At 39.0% G+C, this 12,823-nt stretch overlaps 1 protein-coding gene across 1 annotated transcript in view; it reads left to right on the forward strand.

Moving 5' to 3' along the window:
* Positions 1-12,823, forward strand: part of KCNQ1 (potassium voltage-gated channel subfamily Q member 1) — a 427,358-nt gene that overhangs the window by 289,657 nt on the left and 124,878 nt on the right. Inside the window, exons 15-17 of the mRNA XM_089523097.1 lie at positions 5,959-6,053; positions 7,685-7,731; positions 11,235-11,296. Coding sequence (XP_089379223.1) covers positions 5,959-6,053; positions 7,685-7,731; positions 11,235-11,296 — 204 coding nt within the window. The remainder of the gene's footprint in view (positions 1-5,958; positions 6,054-7,684; positions 7,732-11,234; positions 11,297-12,823) is intronic.

Genomic DNA, 12,823 nt, shown 5'->3' on the forward strand with positions numbered 1-12,823 from the left:
TTTTAATAACATATAAAATGAAATAGTTTTATACGGAAAAGTAAATAGTTTCTGTCCTTAGGGGATTCTTCTTCATCATCATCTCCTTCTCCTCCTCCTTTTATCAGTAGAGTCCACTTCATCAGCTGTCTGGAATGTTATCCTGATCTGTAGACATGGGTACATGGCTGGGGAACAGGGAAGTAAACTGTTAGATCAGAGGGGAATATCATGCTGAAAGTAAAGACACTGACAGTTCTGTTATTGACGTGGGCTACTCATAGAACAGTTGTTGCTGATGAGATAAACATCTTGGAATTTGTGTGAGCTAACTGGCATCTTTAATGGCCACTTTTAATAATATAACTGTCTTATATGATTAACCCTCCAGAATACGCTTACTCATAAGCGTACCCCCAGTTTTCAGTTCACAGTTCAAAGGTGTATCTGTCTATTTGTCTGTCTATCTGCCTCTCTTATTGTCGTAGTGCATAAGAGACGTCACCACGCTGTTCTAGGGCACTAATGGCGCCTTGGCAGTGGTGTGGAAAGGAGCTGCTTTTCACGGCTCCTTTTTGGAGCAGATCATTGCTGAGCCAGTGCGGTTACTGTGGCAATGATCTGAGCAGAAAGGAGCAGTGTCTCGGCATCCCTTCCTGTCCATCTGTACCGGGTTTTAGTCCTTGCCAAAACAGATTTTTGATATATCTGAACATTAAAGCCAAAATGGCTCGAGTTTGCTTCCAAGACCCAAAATATGTGGATGCTCAATTCCCATTAAATACAATGGCATGATAAAATGGTGTCTGTTATATAAAATAGCAAAATCAAGGTTTGTTTTATGGAATTTAGTGGATGGTTGAATCTGTGGATGCCCACAATGGAAGAATGGTTTAAAAGAGTATTGGATATGAGAGAATCAGATAAATTATCCAGAAAGTTGAAAGAAGAAAGGGAGGAGGAGGAGGAAGAAGAAGAAGACTGGAACATAGTTATACAATATTGGAAAAGTATAGAATCAGAGTGAATCATGAAGGGAAAGAGAGAAAGTACCCAGGTTTATGTCTGTTAATGTACTATGAAGAATGAAGTGGAGAGAGAGAAATGTATTTATATCGGGTATGGGGGGAGGGGAAGAGGGGGGGAAAGGGAGGGTTATGTTTGTTAAGATATGTTATAAATGACATGAAATATGTAAGTGTCTATATATTGGTTAAAATAAAAAAAAGTAAAAAAAAAAAAAAAGAATCCATGGATAGAGAGGGCCAACTGTAATTGTACCATACAAACTTACATAAAATGTACGTGCATATCCAACATGCAACAAGATGCAACATCTATTGATGGACAAAGAATATACATGTGACATTTGTGTACAATGCACACCTGCATGTACATGTGCAACTTTGCTTCTGCAACCTTGAACTGAATGTAAATAATTTTAAAAAGATAAAGGTATTCCCTGTTGACAAGGTTGTCAAGTCGTGTCCAACCATGGGGGAACGGTGCTCATCTCACTAAGCCAAAGAGCCAGCGTTGTCAGAGACTACTCTGTGATCATGCAGCCAGGATGATTGCAAAGAACGCTGTACATTTAATAAATTTAACAAAAATATCAACTGCTTCTATATGGGAACATCTTGTTTTAAAGTAATCTTTCATGGTAATGAATCTAGCATTTCATAAAAAGCTTGTTTTATAGCCATATACTTCATATTACTAAAATGACTGATAAAATCTGCTTTTATGGTGAAGAAAACTAAAAATATAGTTTGGGATTCCACTAATGTTAAGAGAAACTGGCATGTCTGTTGTGGCTTGCAGTGATGTCACCAGATGCTCTTGATGTGTTTATAGCTTTAGATTTCAAAGTCTTAACCACAAATTGTACAGTGCTTTTCACGTAATACAGTTACCTTACTATCAATCATGAATTGTGTATGTAATTTTCTGTAATCACTTCAGAGGGCTTTCTGGCAAACAAAATAGTTCAAAGTTCTTTATACTTCAAAGAATGCTATATCCACTTGTACTTAGCCATTGTTTGCTGATTCTGCTCAGAAATTCTTGTAAGCTTGAAATTTCTTCTCTTTTTTCCCATTTTGACTTGGAGTAAAACATTGGGCCTGTGGCTGCTACACTTATGCACACACATATAACCAAATGGAAAATACTAAAACTATGCAACAGCTACGTACATCTCTAGTGTATGCCATCCATTATCTACTGTGCCTTTTGCAAACAGTTTTCCTGTATAACAGGCAAAAATTCTAACTCATTTAATATAATTGTTACCATCAGCCATGTTCTTAATTAGAAAAAGTACCTGGAAGAATGCAAACAATAAGTAATGGAGAATAGCTAAACCTAGCACAGAAAGCTGGTCTGCATCAACAGTTAGAAGCAGAACATGCAGAGTTGTATAGTTTCACACACACCTTAACATCTTACTTTATTTATTTTTTATGAATACAACGTATTACCTTACATGTCAACCAATTATTCACATCCTATATCAGTGCTCAGCTATTAACTAATCCTTCATATACAGTATATATGTAGTATTTCCTTTATATATTTCCCTTCTCCGCTCCCACCCACACACCCCAGAAATAGTGTTTCCTTATTAATTTCCTTTTTCTCTCATATGGAAGATCACTTTAACTGTTTTATTTACATTCTTATACCTCTTCCTCTCCTTAACAAACTCAATCTCTATTCTCCAATTACGAAGCCAAACCTCATCTTTCAATTGATCAAAACTGTCTCTTTTTTTCCATTATAAAGTCAAACATCATACACTCCAATGTATTTTGCCTCCAAATATTACAGTTCCACTTTGCTTTATCCTTCCACCCATATGTAATCACTGCTTGTGCTGCTATAATTAATTATTTAATTACATATTTCTTCTCCTTCTGTAATCCCATATTCCTAACATTACTTGTTATACATCTTTCATTATTTAATTGAAATGTTTCCCTATCATTTTATTAATTTCTAATTCTGTTTCTTCCAAAATCTTTGTAATTTGCAACACTCCCACCACATATGAATATAGATTCCTTTTCTCCCACACTCATGCCAACAAGCATGTGATGCATTTTTATTGATATATGATAACTGTTGAGGTGTTCTATATCATCTTCCTATTATTTTCATTTATTGTTCTCTAACCTCATTAACATCTTATTTGGTCAGAAGAAATTTCTGGCCATAGATATTTTTGGAAATTTTGGACAGTCGTGTGCAAACTTGCCCAATAAAAGTTATATTTCTTCAGGATATGATGATGATCTGACTATGTTAAGGTGCATGGAGCCAAAACAATTTATTCTCACATTCATAATGAAGTGAAGTCATTTTGTGATCTTACCACATTATGAAAGGTCTGTGTAAATTATCCCAAACTTTCATGGTTATATATAATTTCACACTATTCATTCTTTTCAGGTAGAGGTGCTGTGGTGCCAAAGATTTATAGGATTGCAAGTTTGAGGCATACAAGGCTTTTTATGTTGCTACAACATTCTGGCCAAGTAAAGTACTCCCAAGTCCCATTTATTTCTATGACTTTCTGCAGTACATTGGATCCTTGGCATCCATTGGGGTTTTATTGCAGGACCCGCTGTGCATACCAAAATCCATGAATGTTCAAATCCCTTTATACACAGTGGAGTACAGTTGGCCCTCCCTATCTACAGATTTTTTATTCACAGATTCAAGCATCCACAGTTTGAAAATATTCCAAAAAAGTATAAATTCCAAATAGAAAACTTTCATTTTGCTATGCCATTGTATTTAATGGGACTTGAGCATCCATGGATTTTGCCATCCATGAGGGATCGTGAAACCAAACCCCAGCAGATAACAAGGGCCCACTGTAGTAAAATTGTGTTCCTTATATAAAATGACATAATCCAGATTTCCTTTTTGGTTTTTTTTTTGGGGGGGGGGTGGTGGTGGCATATTTTCAAGCCATGGATGGTGGAATCTGTGGATGCAGAATCCATGGCTATGGTGGGCTGACTGTAATTAGAACAATAACTATGGTAAGATAGGGAGTATACAAAGTCTCCAAAGCTCCTGACTACACTTAATTTTATATGTAATTTGTTGTTATTATGTGCCTTCAAGCAGATTCCAATTTATGATGGCTGTATCCTAGGCAAAATTTATGCAGAAGATGTTTGCCATTGTCTTTCTCTGAGGCTGAGAGAGAGTGGCCTGTCCATGTTCACTCACTGGGTTTCCATGACTGAATGTGGATTGATCTTAGCCTCTCAGTGGTCCTATGATCAAACCACTACAATACTTTGGCTTGTGATTAATTTATATCACTGTATATGACTAGTCATACCCTGTGTATCTCCCTTCTTGCCCCCACGTTTTCCCCTTTCAGTTTTCTGTTTATGATTCCAAAGAAAAGAAACAGAAAAATAAAATGGGAAAAGAGGGGGAAGTGAGATTTGATTTTGGCTCAAATTTGTCCTGCCTTTCTTTCTGGGTGCTGAAACAGCCAGTTAAATGAGAATCTCATCTTAGGTTTTTTGAATGTGACTTGCCTAAGGTCACTCAAGGGGTTACCATGACTAAGTGGGGATTTGAACTCTAGTTTCCCAGATCTAGACCAAAAAATCCTATGGAGATCCTTGGGCTTCCAAGTGGGTTTACAGAATCCTTGGGCTTACAGAAGGATTAGATTGGGCCCTGATTTAGTATTAAAGATTAACAGCACTTTTAGGCCTAAACCATTTAAGACTTGTAGACAAGGCAGACTTGTAGCTTTCCAGATGCATACACAGTGCTGGTTTCTAGCACACGAAACCTGATGTTGGTGCACTTTAATGTATATAAAGCTGTTACAGTAATTTTAAGAGGTGTTTTATATGCATTGGTTTAATTTATTTTTTCATCTCTGATCTATGTACAGTATTTATGGTTACTAGGGCACTTAATTTGACACACACTCACCACTTTTAAAATTCTTACAGCGTTTATAAAATTCTGAGTGTTTTTGAAATATTACTAAAACCACCTTTCCCAACCACATGTAGCATGTCAAAGCACACTCTAGCATAGTGTGTTAAATTTGAATGCTTCAGCTGATTTTGGTACTGTTCAAGTGGATCATGCACATTCCAAAGGCACTGGGTTTTATAAAGCACAGTACATTGTAGTTAATAAAATGAGATTTGCCACCAGAAGAGGAACTCACAGGCTCTGTACTGCAAAAACAGGGAGCAACAGACCCCAGGTACAATCATACCATGGCTTTTGTTGGGGGCGGGGGGCAGCAAGTGGAGAATGGGCAACAGTTTCTGTACAGAACATCCACAGATGAGTGAAAACACTAGCTAAGAAACTAACTTTTTCTTATTGGAACATACAGTTCCTCAATTTGATTGGCTTCCACTGTCTTTGGACTCAATTCAAAGAATGTGTTGCTTCATTAAAGCACTAAGTAGCTCAGGACCTGGATATATTTGTCTCCTGTTCAAGTCTACCTGTCCCCTCAGTTCACTTGAGGAAACCCTTCTGTATGATCTCCCACCATCTAACATACCTCTTTGGGAGTAATAATAAACATGTTTTAAGAAATTAGTAAGATTGGTAGTGAACCATGACTGAAGGGCTGGGTTTGAATCCCTGCTCAGCCATGGAAACACACTGGGTGACTTTGGGCAAATCACACTCTCTCAAACGCAAAGGCAAACTCGCTCTGAAAAACTTTGCCAAGAAAACCCCATGACAGCTACACTTTAGAACTGACATAGTGGGAAATGACTCAAAGACACACAGCAACAAGATCACACACATTCGTCATTCCTAATTCATTTTTTCTTTTACCTGTATAAAGTTGTATGACAAATCCTAGGGAGGAAAAAATTAACTTTCAAGTGTTTCTGAGCAATCAGTTGATGTGTTATCTATGTATTATGGGATTTAACAGTGTTAAATTCTTTTCCTTTCTTACAGCAAGCTAGAAAACCTTATGATGTCCGTGATGTCATAGAACAATATTCCCAAGGTCATCTCAATTTAATGGTGCGAATAAAAGAGCTTCAAAGAAGGTGAGTAATAGAATCCTCCTGCCCAAACAGATAAGGAGTAAAAAAGAAAAGAAAAGTATGTACTGAGCACTTAACATCTTTGGCAACCGCAAATTCTGTACTGATAAACATGTAACAAATGCATTACCCATTGCTCTAGACTTTCATTTTTGAACCAGTGATCTATAGAATATACTAAAGAAATAGTGTTGGCTTTGGCAATTGGGATATGTAATAATAGAGAGAGAGGTTGAAGTGGTCAAAGAGAAAGTGAAAAGGGGAGAGATTTTTCTCTTAGGAGATTTTGTTTCAAGAGGATGGGTTAAGATTCATTTAGATGACTTGTCTTGAGAGTTACTCAGTCAAGGTGAAATGACACTTTAAGCTGACAGGCATTTGTTTGATGGCTAATACTATCAGAAGAAAGAATCAGGAGGTAGAACAGGGGATGCTCAATTTTTCCCACCCAGAAATTCTCTGCAAAAACTCCTTTGGCCTGCTTTCCAATGTCAGAGCTGCCTGAGGTTGTGGAGAGGAAAACTGTGTTGAAGAAAAGAGTTTGGGTAGAGATGCATCAATCAGTGCCCTCCTGCCTACATTTTCCCCTTCACATGTTCTTGATGACCACACATTAAGCCTTAGGAGGCAAGCATGAGTTCAGGAATTCTGCATTTGTTTTAGATTGTTTTATTCCACAAGAGTAAGATTGAATTGTATTGGGCAACAGAAGAACAATTAGAGAATTTGACAATATGCACTGGGATATGCCATTTCAGTCCCTTGTGCCTTTTTTCTTCTGCCCCCCCCCCCATCTTTGATTTGTGAGTCCATTAGGATCAAGGAAGTATTGAATAAATATTTTCTTTCCTAGGCCTTTAGGTATGGCAGAACTATAATAATTCAGAAGGGAACCGTGAGTCTTTGTGGTGCATTTTCAGTGGGATGCTATTGGGAGGAGGAGCTGGTGAAGCCCCTTTCCCTAAATCCAGATTCACATGTCTAAATATGATTCCTATTCAGTGTTGGATGCAGGATCTGTCGGGTATGGTGCCTGCATGTGATTTTCAGAAGTCCCCCCCCCCCCTTTCATCACATCTCACCCTGTTCAGCAGAGTCCCCTGGTTTTCTGTATAGGCTCCTGGAGGGATTGTTGTGGGGAAGAGGGAATGAGGAAGTATTCCTTCACCAATCCAGTTGTGCATGGCTTAATTTTGTCTAAACCACTGATTCCGATTGTGCAAAAATAAAATTAGAAAAATTGTTTTATTGCTGTTAGCAGACTCTTTTTATATAAACATTTCCATTCTTTAAAAAGAAAAATAGATCAGAAAGAGAAAAAAAAATCCAATACCTCACATTTCTTTGTTAAAAGCTGAATTTCTTCCCAGGTGAAATCCTGCCAGTGTACTGTTTTACAGAGCATGGGAGACTGCAATAAGTTTTAGGAGACAAATGACTTCTTCACAAATACCTATTTGGATTACACAGTCTCCATACATTCACAAATGTATACATTCAAAGGAGTGTTGCCAGTGAGCCAGTAGATCTTCCTGTGTTATGGCTGGAAAAGCAACCGTTGTTGTTTAGTTTCTTTGGTGGAGTCTGAGAAATGCTGTATCCTGTTACTGATTCACAATTTTCTTTCACTTTAGATTGGATCAGTCTATAGGGAAGCCATCACTGTTTATTTCTGTCTCAGGTAAGTCAACATCAATAAAAAATTAAGAAAACTAGTATTTAGGTGTGTGTATATATATCTACATCTGTTTGGATGTATAGATATGGTCTACATTAGATACTGCTCCTGTTCTACATATTGCCTGGAAAAAGAGCATAGTACTTTATAATATATCAACAAATACCTTATTAACAATATTAGTTTTGCTAATTGTTTGTTTGTTTTATTTATATTATTCTTCCAGAGTGGGACCCAAGACAGCTCACAAAAAGAATTAGCTTGAAAACAAAATACATTTTTACACAGTTCAAATTGCATTAAAGCAATATATTATATACAATATAAAATCATTGAAAAGCATACAAAAGTTAAAATAAAGTGCACATGCACACCACACACATGCCATAAAAAGCTCCCTGTAGGCAACTACTAATTAAAAATTTGCTTGAAAAGAAAAGATTTTGCCTGCTGGCGAAAAGAGAGTAAAGAGGCGGCCAGCCTACCTGTCCATGGAAGGGAATAATAGAGAGTGGGAGCAGTCAATGCAAGCGCATCTACACCGGTTGTTTAATATGGGCCTAAACTGAACAAACCACAATCATGACCACATGCACTGGGCCAAATCCATTGAACTTCTGCATCCTTATGCACACAGCCCAGCCAGGCCAGCACCACATCACCCCCACAAAAATCCCCTGTTGCCTCAGATGCTGCTGCAAATAACCACACATAACAACAAGCTTGGAAGAAAGGCCACAACTTTATTAGCAAGCAGTTGGTAAGGGTTGGCACCAAGCATGAGGTCAGGATCTGCAAAATCAAACAAACCCACGTTTGTCTGATTATCCAAAAATCTGGCACCCACCACGCACTTGGGATGACCTAGGGGCTAAGGAACACAACTTGACCGCAAAACATGCCATGCGTTCACATATTCACTAAGCCCCTAGTCACCGGGAGGCGCTCCCGTGTTATGGCCCCCGCAATGGCCATACGCCTGCCCTATTCACCCCCGGGTACCTATTGACTCCCAACCAGAGCTCCATAGCCCTGGTACCACACCGTGCAGATCCTGGCCTATGCTGCCGCCCCAAGTTGTGACAACCCCCCCACACACACACAAAACAGTGGTGGGTGGGCAAGGGAAGCTGCTCCTGTCTTCCTCCCTTCCTAGCTTGGCTCCACACCGTGTGAAGCCAAGTGCCGACTGGGGGACGGGGCCTGCAGCACAGCCTTATATAGGCCTAAACCCCGCCCCCCACAACGTGTGCTGTGGAACTCCTCCTCCAAGGCAGCCCAACCAATGGGCTGCCCTGGAGGACCAGAAGCTCCGCATCACTGAGCCCGACTCCCAGAGCGTCTCGGGGCGGAAGGACCGCCCCTTCCGCCCTGCGCACCAATAGGGAGCCGGGGCAAGCCCCAGTGCATACTGGGGCCTGTAGTTTTTGCCGCCTCTAGCGGCAAAATGGTCTGCCCGGCTAGCAGGTGACAGGGGTTTTTTTGGAGCTGCCACCGCCATCACTGTCAGGAGCTCTATGTAAAGCCTACCTGGTGTGCTGCCACTTCTACTAAGGTTAAAAATGGTTGTCCAGACACATAATCTACAAGGAGTCTGGGTAACCATTTCTGATGTTAGCAGAAGTCGAGGTGTGCCAGGCAGACTTTACATGGAGTTCCTGTCTGTGAGGAAATAACGGTGGTGGCTGCTTCAAAAATAAGCAATCTCCTTTCCCTGTACTGCTCTGTACAAAGAACAGAGACGGACCAGCTTTTTGGCATATAGACAACTGGATCAAGCCAAATCGGACCCGATCCATCTGTCCACAATGTCAAAAGAACCCAAGGTCATTTCAGGGTTTACCCAGACTTTCCTTAGTTCAGAGTAATGTTGGTTTAAAGACAAAAAACATGGATCCTTCTGGAAAGTAGCCATATGACATCAGGAATGCCAGGACTGGCTTTGGGGTGAGTATGGTGTTTTTCACCTGTGTAGACAAGCCCTGAGAAGTCTCTCTAACATGTCCTCACCAAACGAGACTGTGGTGATGGTGTGACTAAAAGAAAGCCTTCCCATGTGGATCTTAAGATTTTGGTAGGTTCATATAGGGAGATAATGGATATTCAGTTAGTTTCGACCTAAACCATATAGGGATTTATAGTATGCACTTTTAGTTGTGCTGAGAAAGTAGTTGTGAGTGAAGCTGTTGAAAAAGGCTATATGCTCCCTTTCCCTGGCCCCTGTGAGCATTCTGGCTGCTGAAGTTTCCAAACATACAAGGGCATGACCAGTCACTCAGTGCGGCAATTGTAACTGATGGGCAAAACAGGCCAGCATAATACGCTGGCTTGGGGGCAGTGTGGGGACTTGGCGTTTAGATTATGCATGCCCCGACATTGCCCCCAAGCCAGCATCACGGCACCTGCCCGAATGACGGGCAGTGTTGCGGCACTCTGGCAGCATGCCGTTTATTGCCACATGCCGCAGAGGTGCCCTAAAGTTACTGCTGTGGCGGAAAAGCCACCCTTTTTCTGGCACAAAAAGGAGTCACATTTTGCCGCTTCCTTTTGCAACAGGAAGCCATGGCCCTGATCCAGCACTCAAAGGGGTGGTGTCAAGTTGCCCATATATGGCCATCTGTTTCGGCCCTGAGTATCCGTTCTTTCCTGTAATGAGACTTTTAGTGACTTGCACTCATACTTTATTTCCATAAGTTACAATGCAACTTCACTATGTGTATACTTCACCTATATGGGAAATGGTAAACACCATTTTTGTTTAATCATAGACATATGACAGGGATGGTCTTTTCATTTTGATTTCATTCTTTGACCCATTCACCAGATGAAAATTTCATTTTTCCCAATAGCAGATTTCCCTCACTGTATTTTGTGTATACTTGTCATTTAAAGTCTGTATATACAATGTGCTCTGATTTTAACAATGTAGAAATCAAAAGACAAATTAGAGCAGAATACTTAAAAAATAAGATCAGCAATGAAATCTCCAAATCAAATAACCACCAAAACAGAAAACTGTTTGAAAATATCCCCCAAAAATACAATTGACAAGGCATATTATTATTCATATTCCTAACTTTCATTTGTCAGGATTATTTCATTTGTTAGGATTATTCGAATTCCTAACATTCATTTTCATTCATACATTCTGATCTCCTGCAAGTTCACAATGTATTTCCTGATGCACAGCTCTTGCAGCAGCATATTTTTAAGCTAAATGATTCTAAATAAACTCAACATTTGTTCAGTTGAATGTAATTTAATTCCTTGGATTTGAAGCATAATATGAAGTCAGAGTGTACTGGGTTCTTGAGACCGTTAGAAGGCAAGGCTTCAGCTGATACTATTAAAGTAATTAAAAAGCTTCTCGTAATGTAATAAAATTACTCATCTGTCAGCAGCATTCAATTAAGTAGCTCTTGTAGAATAGTTAAATGCAGTCACATGGTTTCATTCTATACTATTCTAACACTCGATATTCATCTAAAAATGTTCTTTCTATGCAGAAAAAAACAAAGACAGAGGGAATAATACAATTGGTGCCCGTTTGAACAGAGTTGAAGACAAGGTAGGCCTGAATTGAATTATCAACGAATGACGTTTTTCCTTTTCTACATGATACAAAAATGAGCACACAGATGCATGCACATCCTCTTTCCTAATTATTAAAAAACGATTTTAAAGCAGATCTTAGGTAAGACACTGCAGTGAGAAATAAAAATATCTATATGTGAAAACATGAGCAAGGATAACAAGTTTCTGCAAATTTGAGAAAACTGAAAGAAAGAAGTTGGCAGTATGAGCTTTTGTAGACTTAAGTCTACTTCCTCAGATGCATTTAGTAGAGTGGAAAGCCGGGGACAGTCCCATATATGCCATTAGTGTGAGAGAGCAGAGTATCCCTTTCTCACACACTATTGGCATATATGAGTCTGTCCCTGGCTTTCAACTCCACCAAATGCATCCGAGGGAGTAGACTTAAGTCTACAAAAGCTCATGCTGCCAACTTCTTTCTCTCAGTTAGTTTCAAAGGTGCTACAAGATGTCTCTACATAATGGTTTTACAAACTAACACAGCTGTATCTTTAAATTTCTGCAAAACCACTATGGTTTTGATGGAGAGCAGGGTGGTGTAAAAAGATATTTCCAAAGTCTATACAGTATGAAACCCCAGAGATACATTCCCAAGCTTACCTTGAAAACACAAAACACAGATAAAGCTATTGATAATACTGAACCCTATTGAAATCAATGACTTCTGAAGGAAGTTGACCATAGTGTCATGTTGGAGGATCTAGAGATTCTTTGAGAGAATACCTTTCTGGGCATTTCTAGGTTCTCAGCACTTCCACCAGAGGCATACCATAGAATCATGCTGGAGGACCTAGAAAATGCTTAGAGAGACCATATTTTTTGGATGAGAGTAAGTGAAACTACTGGTACCCATCCAACAAAAATGGAGGCTGTGCTGTATATAATTGCAATGAGATGATGACAGATTTCATTAATAAAAGACCTGCACTAGATCACATACCACTGATACACTGTATTTGGTTGCAAATGCAAAGGGCCTTAAATGATTTACTGAGTATGCCAGAATTAATAAAGCTTTTCTCATATGTTAAAAACACATCAGTCTACCTATTGGCTTTATTAATACATTATTCTTTTTGCAGTCCGATTTTCATAATGAAACTGTGATTCAGTTATAACATATAGTTAATATGTCGCAGACAATATGAAGTGGAAATACATTCTATTATCTCAGTCTTTTTATATACTGTTGTCCTAATTATTGGAATTCTTCTGATTATGGTAGAGAAATACTTCATATTAGAGCAACCGGCTAATTGAAACAGTAACAGATCTTGCCAGATGTGGAATCAAACTTAAATGCAACACAGAATGCGAGGGAAGAGAAAGGAAACTCATACTTAGCACACCAAACAAAGTAACTGAAAAATTGTCAATAGTAAATTAATTAATTAATTAATTAATTATAGGATATTCACAAGGATAAAAGGGCTCAGAATGAGCTATTAATTTTGAATGTTCAAACTCACTCACTTGTTAGCATTACCGTTTTGCTGTACCC

The sequence above is a fragment of the Sceloporus occidentalis genome, unplaced genomic scaffold (genome assembly GCF_023333645.1).
Source record: "Sceloporus occidentalis isolate IW3139 unplaced genomic scaffold, rSceOcc1.0.p SCAF_4, whole genome shotgun sequence".
NCBI lineage: Eukaryota > Metazoa > Chordata > Lepidosauria > Squamata > Phrynosomatidae > Sceloporus > Sceloporus occidentalis.